Consider the following 12,682-nt stretch of genomic DNA (forward strand, 5'->3'; position numbering starts at 1 on the left):
TTTGCAAGTCCATCTCGCTTGTTGGTATTCTGTCCACCAAGGCACACGTTCACACTTGCAATTCTTATTTTATATTATTTGCTTTGTTTAAAAGTTAGTTATCAAAAGTTGTTAAAAATATAACATACAGTTACTTTTCAGTGATTAATTTGCAGAAATCGTACTATTTGATTAATTTCGCATATTAAAGGGTGAGTGCGCGTCGTCGCCAACTTGCAACTGTGTGTGTGTGTGTGTGTGTGAGTGCGGTGCGTTTCAATGCATTTTACATCATAAAAATATAACTAATATTATTATAATAATTGAATACAAGCTGGCGTTGTTAGCAAATTCATGTAGTTGCAGGCCAAGAACCACTCCCAAAAATTCTACTTGGAAATCAGTGACGATTCATGTGCCGGCCTCAGTGTGAGTTTGTGTGTGTGTGTCTGTGAGCTGGTGTGTGTGATTCATTCGTCTGGTTTTAACATTCTTCGTGCACATTTCTTTATCAAAAAAAGAGAAGAAAAAAAAGTGGCATGGTTCGTACTTTTCCCTGAATTATCCCCACACTTTGACTTTGGCGGGGGGTCCTCTCCCTCTCACTCTCTCATTCTGGCTAGCCCTCTCGCTTGCACTTCCTTCGACGCTGGCACATTTGTTTGGAATTCAAATTTTCAGTTCGGTCAGGTTGTTCTTGAAATTACCTTTTCTCACCCATCCTTAATTGTTGCGATTGTATTTATTGGCCCAAACTTGCGTTGTTAGTCCGAACATTTTTTGTTTATTATTTTTTGCCATTCCCACACAAGCACGGAGAGAAATTATAAGTGCTTTTCTCATGCCTAATTTTGAAATATAACGATGAGATCTAAAAAAAACCAATACCAAGATTCAAACTATTGATTTTAAAGCACCAATAATATTTACATATACAAATAAAATGCAGATAGATAGATAAATATTTATTAGCTTTGATAAAACTGAGAAATACATTATTATTACGACTGTATGTACACATGGGCCTGCAAAATCGTTTTGTATAGACACAATTTTATTACCTCAACAACAACTTGATGTCAAGTAATAACATTTCAATTTCATGTACTATTTTTTTTTGCCCGGGCACACTGTATATGTACATATACATATATAAAGCCAAATCTGGAGAATCGAGAATTATTATTGGCCCAACATTCATTGAAAATGGACAGAGAGCTGGCGACGTGTATTTAGATAGTGGAAAACAAAGCAAGATAACAATAAAGTCATTTTCCGGGGGGCGGTGGGGTGTGGTTTTCTGTCGCCAGTTCCCAGTTCTGGTCAATATTATTCAATGCCGATATCCGCCCCCTCTCCCTGCGTCGAGTTCGCCTGCCTTATCTAACTGCCGCTCCGTATTTGGTTGGACCTTTTTTTACTTTGCGAGCGGACCAGCTGCAGGTCGAGCGCCCCTTGGCCCCGCCCCCTTGGCAGTCAACACGTCAGTTCATCAATGCGTTAATAATTGAAATTTAATCAATATTATTGAACGGGCTTATGAAGTGGCTACATTTGTTCGCAACAGAGGCACTCGTGTTGCCAAAAAAAAAGTAAATAAAGCCACTTTATGGCCACCGAATGATAACGTAATCAGTAGCGGAGTATATGGAATATGTTTGCGATTTGGAATCGCTGTTATTTGGTATTTATTTAACATTGTAATTTGTACAAACACATATTCTAGCTACTCAAAATATATTTAGATGGCAGTTTTTTTTTCGAATTTCCGCCCTGCATTGTTGAGTCATCATGAGCTCAAATCTCCTTAGGGCGACAATTTTCAGAAGAAAAAAGCACTCTTCCTCCATTTTTTGAACGAGGAATACTTTCGTACACTCCGATACGATGTAGCAGATATGGTGGCGTACATGCCATTAAATGTGTATATAAAACAACATCATTATCGTCAACATGTTACTCACACTACTAAAAATATGCCTATGACCCACAAGCTGCTCCCCGAGAAACCGACGCGTACTAAGCAAAATCCGAAGCAGCAAGTCAACAATTAAGAACGTCGCTTCTCATTTAAATGTAATTGATTGATAAACAAACAATTGCGTTTGGACAGTTCTAGGTTAACAACAATCATGGCCGAAACAGAGACGAAGCACCATCCCGAGCACCACGACGAGGATGTCCATGATGCCAACTACCAGGCGCCGCCGGAGAAGACCATCGAGGAGATAATGGCCGCCGATCAGGAGGACGAGAGCTTGCGGCGCTACAAGGAGGCGCTCCTGGGTGCCGCCCAGACCGAGAAAATTATTGTTGGTAAGCCGTCTAACTTGGCCTCTTATAGTAGAGTATACTAAAGCATTCACTTTGTTACCCAGAACCCAATGATCCCCGAAAAGTTATTGTTAAGAAACTGGCCCTCGTCGTCGAAGGACGCGACGACATGGAGTTGGATCTTACCGGTGACCTAAGTCAGCTGAAAAAGCAGGTAAATACCCTTAGCCATCTAACCACGACTACTTTTGTTAATCAAAACCCTATTTCGACAGCTTTTTGTGATCAAAGAAGGTGTTCAGTACAAGGTGCGCATTGATTTTATTGTGCAGCGTGAAATAGTCCATGGCCTTAAGTATGTTCAAAAGACTTCTCGCTTGGGTGTTAATGGTGAGTATTTAAACATAAGAATTAAATTTTATATTTGCAGAATATAGAATAGATTTACAGTCTTAATTCCATCAGCATTAGCTGTCTTTACTTAAGGCACAGCTATGATATTTCTTTATTGTTCTACCTTAATTGCATATCAATTTATTTATTTATTTACTGACCGAGTGCCCCAGTATTGTAAGAGTAAAATTAAATTAAAACCATGTCAAAAGATACTTGTTTTTAGTTAGTTTCCATGCGTTACACTATGCGAGCACTTCTAGGTCTTCAATTTTCCATGCTGACGCGAGATTGTTAGTTTTACACCTCAGTTTTTGATTGACTTTTGTGCGGGCCAGTCGAGTTTTGTTTTTAGCAATGGGTAAAAGCTGGTTCAATGGGACAACCCTTTTGTTGGGATTTTGCAGTGCTGCCTATATCCTTTTTTTCACAATTGCCATACTAACTTTAGTCATGTGTTGAGAATAACTTGTATTCCATTATCTCCAATGCCAAACCCAAATTTCGGAATGTATAATTTTTTAAGTTGTGGGTAAGCTGGTGCCGGCCATACCCTACATTTAAATCCCTACTAAACCTTCTCTTTTCGCATTACTCCATAGTTGACAAGATGAAGCATATGGTTGGCTCCTATCCGCCGAAGAAGGAGATTCAGTTCTACTTGACGCCCGCCGAGGAGGCACCTTCAGGCACATTCTCCCGCGGCACTTACTCCGTCAGTTCGGTCTTCACGGATGACGACAAGCACATACATCTGGAGTGGGACTGGACCTTTGAGATCAAAAAGGACTGGGCCTAATTGCCACACCGAACAGCACACAACAACACACACACGACACACAACTTACAACATACAACATACGCTTTTTGTTTTCCCTCAAACATGTCTTGTAAATGAGTTTAGTTTTGTTCCAAAAGTGTAAGCGAATTTTTCCAAAAGTGTAATTGATCGTCAAGTATTTTTGTTAACGGTATTAAATTTTAAATATTTTTGTAACTAAAGTGTAATGTAAAGCCATGATAAGTATTTTTGATACCCTATTTGCAAATTGAATGTGTGCAGATGTAGAGCATTTTTCGCCTAAGTCCTCAATGAGTCAAGTCAAAACCAAGTCAAGTCACTAGGCCAGTCAGTCAGTCAGTCAGTTAGTCAGTCAGCCAACCAGTCAGTCAATCAGTCGTTTGGTTCTAAATGCCATTGCCTATGTTTAACATACATTTTCAAACAGATTAACAATTGAGTAATTAACTTTAAGAAAGTTGTTTGCATTTCGCTGTGTATTTAAAATTGAAGAATGGAGAATGGCTTATTGTAAGAAGAAGTCGCCCCAAAACTAAAAGGAACTAAAATCGTGCAACACGAACTGTTGAATGCAACTAAAGCTGATACTTTATTGTGCATTTGAAGTTTGTGCGGCATGGAGTCACTTAAATCCACATTATTCTAACTATATATCTCTGTGTATTTTTTGTGTACAACATACCATATATGCGAAAGCTGATTGAATGCAACCGAAGAGCAATAAAGAATAAAGTATACATATTTTAAAATAAACGCCTAAGTAAGCGAATTATTTTTCCATGATATGGGTAACCCATAAATTATAGTGGCAGTGAGTGCACAGATTTTTCCGTAGCCAAAGATAAGTTGGCTTCACACTTTATAATGCTTATCAGCTTACAGTGCCAAGGGGCAAACGTCATAAATTGTGGCCAGAATTACTCATCCGCCATGTGGGCCGCCACCAAATATTTTTCAAGGTGTACGAAAGAGAGAGCTTGTGAAACGAACTTCTCTGTTTACATTCGCATCCAGCAACAAGTTGCCAGCCTCTTGTTGCGCCTGACATTAGCAGCATGTTGCCCAACAAGCGCCGCTTCAATAAAGAAAATAATAATAACCGCATTTTATATTCCAACGCACATTTGTCTTCAGAATCGCGAAAACCTGCATGAATAAGTAAGTTACTTTGTTCGGAAATTGCTATAGTTGCCAGCAGAAAAATGGCGTAATTTAAGAAAAACAAATCATTTGTGTTTTCGGAACATGTCCTGGGGCATTCGTGTCTTTTTTTGGAGTCCTTTAAGACTGCGATTTTCCAGGATGGGAAACAAAAAAAATCTGAAACATAAGTACACACTGTTTTTATTACGTGAAAAGTAATTACAGGTAAGCAACTAACAAAAACTTGTATGTATACATAAAAGAAGTCTTACTTGTTTTACGATTTTCACATTTTTGCTCATAGCAAAGTATCGTATATAATATAACTTTTTACTCTCCCAAATGGTTTTGCAGATATAAGGCTTTTAGCATGCCCGTTCAGTTCGAGTCCTTCTAACATTACCTTTGAAATGCCAATATTTTTGCATCAAACACGAACGTCTATCTCTGTCCGTCGAGGATATTTTGATTGACGGACGGGCCGTCGAATTTCAGCCTTCGCCCGCATTGTTCAATCCGACATTCCAACATTCCGCACTCCACCGCATTGTGTGGCAATGTGGCCTTTTGCCCGATGCTGCCAATTGTCCCGCCGCTGCACCTTTTTATGGTCCATTGCATCCTGGGCTGGGGCTCAATGAAATTTGCAGCAAAGCTCGGCCAATGGAAAAAAACAGGAGCCGTCCAGAATGCGGATAATAAAGCAGGCATGAAATGCAATCAAAGAGCAGACCAGAAAGCGCAACAGGCAAAGTGCTCACCCCGCGCACGGAAGCGGAAATGCGAATGGCGGCCATTTTGTCCACGTGTAGGCATCGCTGCTAACGGTACCTTGTTGTTATTTTCCCGCACAGTGTGCACTGAGAGAAATTAGTGCTCGCTTAAATCATATTCATTATGTTTGTGAAGGCAAACATTAACATTAAAATTTATATTATTAATAATAATAAAAATATATGTAAAGAAAGATAGTAGTTTAAGCTTCATTTGGCTTATTCAAGTGTAAAATCTTGTATATTGGCTAACATTTTTCTTGAATAAATACATTTTGTATTTTTTCTGAATACCCCAACACTGGCACTGGGATTACTGGCATCTGTTGCACTGGAAAGCCATGAAATGCAGCTGATGTCAAGCTGCAAAAATTCATATTTAATCTCTACAAATGGCTATATGTGTGCACAGCTTTTATAGCCGCTAATGGGATTTATGTGTTTGCATTTATGCAATTTGCCCATTGGCATGATTTTAAAATATTTATTTATTTATTTATTTCTTATCCTGTTAACGAGATTTAATAATTTTCACACAGCAAAAGGTTAAAGGAAATATATAGCAATCAAATTATAATTGGTCATGTGGCAGAATTAAACTTCCTTTGTTCAAAATTCAATTAATTTCATTTTAGAACTCATGTTTGGGCATACACCTTTATTGAATTCCTTTTTGGCTCTATGTCAAGTTTTAGCTAAGCCTATTTAAACATAATTAAATCCAGCAAAGATTTGGCAACTTTTCGGTTTCTGCTGGCCTCTAATTTCGTATGCGGGTCAGCACACGGAGCAACGTGCGAAACTTTCATCCTGCTCCCAGCCAAAAGGGGCCAACGTGGCGTATGATGAATTTTATTCCACATTCGCAGTGGACGGCTGTCTGTGGAAAATAGATAGAAAGCACCAAGGGGGGCAGCTATTGTTTTTATTATTGCGTATATTTTCTTCTATGCATATAAAGCTGTTAGTTATGAGTGCCAAACTAGTGGTTGAATAAGGTGATCTGAAAATTGTGGTTTAATTAAGTGTTGTGTTTTTGTCAGCTTGCAACCGCACCAATTATATTTACATTTAAATTCTGATTAAAAACCCTACTTATTTCTTTTATTGCGTCACGTGCTCCTTCCCTTCACCCGCAAAAGTTATAAATAGTTTTTATGGCTTTAATACTTTTCGTGGCTTTAAGTGAGCACACGCAAGTTGGCCAAGTTTAAAGGGGAGTGTCGAACACGTCAGAAAACTCTGGAGTTAGTCATCAGATTTGTGCGTGGTCGACAGGACATAAAACCAAACTCAAACCCCCCACCACAATTGGCATATATTTTTTTTGAAAGCTCTGCGTTTTCCCTTTTTTTATGCGTTTTTCCCCACCGGACAGCAAAAATAATTTGCGTTTATATTGAATTTGTTGTTTTTTTGTTGGGCCTTTTTTTTCTGCTAGAGATTCAGTGCAAAGCTGGTCAGGAAATCGCATGATTTCTGAATATATTTATTCGCTCATTTACATTTTGGCATTGATTTTTGATATTGGCCATCCTAGTTTGTTGTTAAATATAGCAATATATTTTTTTTGAGCTTAGCATTGAAAAAATCCCTTTATAAATCTAATCTGCAATGGAGTTCCTGGTTTTAAAGGACTGAATGCCCAAGTAGCTGATGTTCATTATGGTTTATGGCGCTTACCCGGAATTTGTAATATAAATTCAAGCAATTTAACCCTAATTTAAACTTGTTGTTGGACTGCACGAATGTGTCGAATGTATCAAGGGACACAGCATACTTTCAGGCGCTTTAAAGGACGAGGCGATGTCAACAAGCTGCCGCCTCAATACATACACACAGAATCGCACCCACACTTCCAAGGCAGCCAGTTAATTGTGTGCCAAAGGACACAGATCCCGAGGCAACTGGGCTTTATTATTGCTGCGAATTCTGCTGTTGTTTCTCTTGAGTTTGCAGTTCTTTAATTAAGTGACGCGCACTAATTACAGCATATTTCCTAATTAGGCTTTATGCCTCGGCCAACTGTCGACTTTTTAGTCCTTACATATTCAGCGAGCATGTGAAAAATTAAACAATCTCGGCCTGCCAGTTGGGTAAAATTGATTTTACCGCGCGGAAGGCCATTAAAAATGCAAAAAAGAATAACCTTAGTAGCTCTATTGCCTGTGACCCCCAACAAATGCCAATGACTGACATTTAATGGCCATTCATTAAACTATCATTTACTTCACTTAAAGTTGGGCATGAAAAATAAATAATGGAATGATTAGAGGGCTAGGAACATCAGCTAGAATGCAATTTCGTTTTATTTTAGAAGCCAAACCTTCTTTAAATTCATAAAAATAAGTGTTCAAATAATATTAACTTGTACCATAAACCATAATCGTTTCATTTTATAAGAATACGAAGTCTTAAGGGTCTAATAAAAGTCTAAAAATGGGAAAGGTAGATAAGTACGCTTTCTTAAATGGTATCTCTGTTTGAAATTACTTTTTAAATAGTTAAAAACTTTTAATAAGTGAATAATTACTCTTAGAGGTCTACTAATAGTGGCTGAAGCTCTGCAGAAATGATTCACCTACGCCTTTTATAATAATTTTCAGTTCAAGTGCAAACCAACGAGAGCTGTCAATCCACGGAGAGAGGTATCCTCTTGACTCGCCCACCTGTCGCTGTTCCGTCGGAGGAGGGACATCCTTGAGCCAGGACTAACTTTTCCGAGCGCCGTGCGAAGGTAAACATGTTTTGATTTCGATCTGGGAATCTATTATGCATGCCGCCAACCCCGGGAAGTCATCGATTGCCAAGGATGACCTTGGGGAATGGCCATTACCAGTGCCGGCTTTAATCTATCGGCAGACGAGACACCTTTATCGGTCCACACAATTTATTCAAAGTCCTTTTGAGCCTTCAATTAGTTAATTTGCCTCCTTGATCCTTGGCTTCTCCACTCGCTGGCATTACTCGCTACAAATTGCCTTTTAATGGTCGCTGATTCTTGAAGCTGCTTTAATTTTTGCTTATTCGCCTGCTGAAATTTCATTATTATTTATGCAAATCCCAAATCCCCCAAAAGCTCCATGAAAATGCTGCCTGCGAAATTGTGAAGAGGTATTTTTTGCTCCTCATAAACCAAGGCGTGTGTCACACACACATATTCTGTGTGTTTTCCGCGTCAATAATTTATTAGACTGCAAATGAATTTGCGGTGAAAAGCCACCAATTAATGTTAATGAATAAGAAATTCTATAATGCGAAACATATATGGGAATTGCACTATATTTATTTGCGCTTTCAATGGGCATTTTTATTTTAAAAGTAATTAAGATAGGCTTGTTTAGCTAATCCATGCCAGTTGTTATATAAAATTGCACCGAATCCAATTAAAAATAAAGCACATCTAAGCTTAATAATATCAATAAGCAAACATTCTGTTTGCATATATATATTTCTGCTCCTATAATGGCCAACTTTGCGGACATATGTTGGCCAAGTTCTGTCAGAGTTCATTACGTATACGCCCCGTGTTGTCAGACGGAAATTGCACAAGTCAGCAAACACACTGCAAGCAAAGCACTTACTTTGTCCAGGTGTTTGTGTGCCAACAAAGCAGCTCAAACATTTTCCCACACTGGGGAAACAGGAAAACAGGACAATCCAGGGGATTGGAAAACGAGTGTTGACAATATCCTGCTTAGTTTGAAATTAACTGACAATGAACTGAGCTGAGCACCTAGTAAGTAATTTAATTTCAGGAAACTGGGGTCGGTGTCAACTGCATCGGGTGCAAATCAAAGCTGTATCTGTTTGATATATAGAGCATATACTGAATAGCTTATAAAATAGTTTAAACATTTTTTATTTAAGTAAGGGGTATAAAGGAAACGTTGAATGATTAGAATCATAATCAGCTGGGGGAATATCTATTAGGTAACCGTCACAAGTAGCCTATAGATTAGACCTTTGCTTGATAGCAGCGGCACTATTGCAAATTGAATTGCAATTTCAAGAACATACTTGAAAAGATTAAAGTTGGCGATTTTATATATGTTTGTATTTAATGGCTTTCTGTCAGATTTTATAATGATTAATTCATTGACTAGTCCGCACTTGGAATGGATTTGGAACAGTCTTCTCGCTTACTGTAGCAACATTAATTACTAAGCTAAGTTACAAAAATAATCTTTATGCCGTTCTTAATTTAAATTTGCATTTAATACCGTGTTAAGATTGTATTACAGTAGTATCAGCAGTTTAGCATAAGTAATAGCACAGTTCAGTGCACATGAGTATCTTCTTTTTTTAATTATGGTTATTCGTTAGCCTTGAACATTGGAAATCATTGAAATCCAATCAGCAAGCTAATAATAGTTTGTATTTCGACTCTTTTTATTTTAACTTGATGGCTATAACATTAATGGATTTTGCAATGTTTTTTTTACCTTTTATGTTTTTCTTCCAAAGCAAAAGTTTGAATCTTATCTTATTTAATTAAATTTTGTTATATTGTTATATGACGGATGAGTAATGTTTAATTGAGTCAATTGCGCCTAATTTCATGCAACAAATTTCTTAGCTACTTGAGTAAGTGTCTTAAAACTGCTTTATTTACCCCTCTTTTCTAGTAATAAATTATTATTACACATTATATAAAGCATCTACAATCTAAAATCCCATTTCTGTTGTTCAATCACGATCGTTTTGCATTTAAAGAGTACCGGCGCCTCGAATTATTATTGTTATTTAATTTTCAAAATGAAAACACCGAGTCCAACGTTTTCTCTCACACGCTCTCTTTTCGGCAATTGGCTCTCTCGAACATGATTTGCTGCCGCTCATTCGGCAAGGTCGGCAACATGTTGCTGTGGGAGTGGGTTCGTTCAGCCTGTTGGACATTCGGTTGCTCAGTCTCAGTTCTGATTAGAACGTGAACGGGTGCGGTTCGTTGGCGTTTCGAAAGCGATTGACAAGCGGTTTACAGGCGGTCGCGTTTTTCGCGCGTTTCCTTGCATCGGAAATAGCAAGTGTGCGCGTGTGTGTGTGCGAGTGTGTGAATGTGTTAATGTGTATTTTTTAAACAAAATGTGCCATTGGGAAATGTCTCCGCATCTATGCAATGCACAAATATATATAGTTAAATAGATTTATTGCTTCAAATGATTAGGAAACAAACAACAACAGAGGATTAGACGAGCAGCAATTAGGTATTGTACAAATTATTTATAAATCATGCGAGTAATGGACAACAAACTGTAGAGATATAATACAATTTACTGTGAATTGGAAGTTTGTTTAACAACTAAATAAAACAAACATCGTATCACGTGCTACTGCTGTAAAAAATTTCCATTCTGAGCAAAAAAACGTGCACTCCCATCTTCGAAATGGAAACTTTTGGAACTTTAATTAATTAACTAACTAATTTGAATAAAAGAGCCCAACCATGCACATAATTAAATTGGCATCACTCAAGTAGTTTATTTCATTGTTGGCCTATGAAATGCATAAGCTGATTTCCTTCCGTTTCGCAAACAAAACCAATTCAACAACAAATACAAATAGAAAACACAAACATCGAATAATCGAGTGTAACTAATTGCCAAGCTCAATAGCAACTAAAATTAGCTAAAAATACCAAAAAATACAAAAAATGCCATGCGATCTGAATCTGAATTTGCGACAGATCGGAATATATATATATATATATGTAAATATCTCTTTTTCGTTGCTGCTCATTGCGATAGTGCTAATCGCATCTGATCTGGGTTTTCTACAAACTTATTTATTTATATTTGCCTTTTTGTTAGCCGTTTATTAATTACAATAAAAGCAATGTCGCCGCAGCAGCAACAACAACAACAACAAGTGCCACCGAATTAAAGCAACAAATTAAATTAATGCCGCTTGGCAGCTGCTGGCGATTTCGGCGTCTGTTCTGGTTATTATTGTTGCTATTTTGTTGTTTTTAGTGGTTTTTTATTAGAAACTTTTTCTTCATTGGCCAAACGAGTTGCTATGTGTGTGAAGATCGGTTGGAAAAAGTGATACAAAATATATATGTACATATTATCTATATGTTTTCCTATACAGCTGTGCTCAAATTAATGCGCCCGCGTTTTTAGAATGTTTTAGCAAACACATTCCAACATGCAATAAAATATATATCGCACTTGATTGATCTAATAAGATTTTAACATTCTTGAGCATTCAATAATTTTCAAGAGTAATTGGTTTGAGTTAAAAAACATAAACGCTCTTTCTGCAAGTTCGAAGTCTTGGAAATTCTTAAACTGTCTAAATATAAGATATATAATAATATTTATTTTCCAACTGCTTATCTAAGATCTATTTATTTGAACACAACTGTTTGTAGGCCAATTGGTTTGGCTTTGTTAGCTTTTTTGGTTGCAATTTCTAATTCTGATAAATACTAGCAGCTATGGTATTCCATTTGATAATGCCCACCATAAATTGCGATCTAATTAAAAGCTTTTAACTGTGCTGCCTCCTTATGTCAACAATGACCTTTGCCAATGTCCTTCTGGCTCTTGGCTCATAATTTCGATTTATTTTTAAATTAAAGCACACATTTAGCAACACCAACTCAACGGATTCGTTTGCCAAATGCCGTTGTCTTTAAATAAATCAAGTTATAAAAGTGTTCTCGCAGATTTCTGTTTTGGCTCCGCATTAATAAATTAACGCCCCCACTCAACGCAGATCATTTTTTTTCTTTCCAGCTTTCAGTTCTTATCTTTATGGTAAAGAACCGAGTTGAGATTCTATAAAAAGTGTCACGCCTTTCGTGTATATATATGTATATATATAGTATGAATAAGTGAAAATAAAAACCAAATCAAAGCCATATGCTCCGCCGATAACAAACAAAAAAAAGAAATTGAAGAAGCGACCTGGGCGCGTTTTTTACTTCGGGCCATTTGCTTTTGGCCAGGCCCATTATCAAATGGCGATAGCGGCGATAAAATGCTTTATTGAAGCCGCCACTAAGTCCAATGAGACAAATTATATTTTAAATTCGCAGCGGCCAAGCCTGTTCTATATTTCCCAATCGAATGATTGTCACTGCTCGCTGAAAGTTAAGGAATTAAATTCAGTTATCACAAATAATATCACAAACTAGCAATGAGTAATGACGTGCAGTGTGCTGTGAGTCATTAAAAAAGGGGCTTGCATTATTATTATTATTTGGAAAATGCCTTATCAGCTTAACTCTTTTCTTCTTCTTCTCGGCCAGTCTACATTTTAGAGACCTTATCTTTCCTGCTGGACTATAAACATAAATATAAATATAAAT

General features: G+C 37.3%; 2 protein-coding genes across 6 annotated transcripts in view; both read left to right on the forward strand.

Annotated features, from left to right (window-relative positions):
• Window positions 1–35: 35 nt before the first annotated feature.
• On the forward strand, window positions 36–4,201 carry LOC117139542 (rho GDP-dissociation inhibitor 1). Of its 2 annotated transcripts, XM_033301918.1 has the most exons (6): window positions 36–191; window positions 2,093–2,295; window positions 2,358–2,467; window positions 2,529–2,643; window positions 3,173–3,178; window positions 3,249–4,201. In XM_033301918.1, exons 2-6 carry the CDS (start codon window positions 2,112–2,114, stop codon window positions 3,443–3,445), a joined length of 612 nt encoding a protein of 203 aa, XP_033157809.1. In that variant the 5' UTR covers window positions 36–191; window positions 2,093–2,111; the 3' UTR covers window positions 3,446–4,201. The 2 variants fall into 2 exon arrangements, with proteins under 2 accessions (XP_033157809.1, XP_033157810.1); XM_033301919.1 differs by lacking the exon at window positions 3,173–3,178 and having other exon boundaries at window positions 38–191.
• A 6,099-nt stretch (window positions 4,202–10,300) lies between these two features.
• Window positions 10,301–12,682, forward strand: part of LOC117140687 (adenylate cyclase type 2) — a 37,765-nt gene continuing 35,383 nt past the window's right edge. For 3 of the 4 annotated variants that reach the window (XM_033303742.1, XM_033303744.1, XM_033303746.1), the window contains exon 1: window positions 10,301–10,571. The gene's annotated coding sequence lies outside the window, so the exon portion shown is untranslated. Of the gene's footprint in view, window positions 10,572–11,288; window positions 11,306–12,682 lie in introns of those variants that run through there. The other variant, XM_033303743.1, reaches the window with a different exon arrangement.

This window comes from Drosophila mauritiana, chromosome 3L, assembly GCF_004382145.1.
Source record: "Drosophila mauritiana strain mau12 chromosome 3L, ASM438214v1, whole genome shotgun sequence".
Taxonomy (NCBI): Eukaryota; Metazoa; Arthropoda; class Insecta; order Diptera; family Drosophilidae; genus Drosophila; species Drosophila mauritiana.

Coding starts and splice junctions, on each gene's coding strand:
- LOC117139542 (XM_033301918.1), top strand. CDS start 2,112: ATGGCCGAAACAGAGACGAAGCACCATCCCGAGCACCACGACGAGGAT. Junction 2,296..2,357: donor GACCGAGAAAATTATTGTTG/GTAAGCCGTCTA, acceptor TTTGTTACCCAG/AACCCAATGATCCCCGAAAA. Junction 2,468..2,528: donor TAAGTCAGCTGAAAAAGCAG/GTAAATACCCTT, acceptor CTATTTCGACAG/CTTTTTGTGATCAAAGAAGG.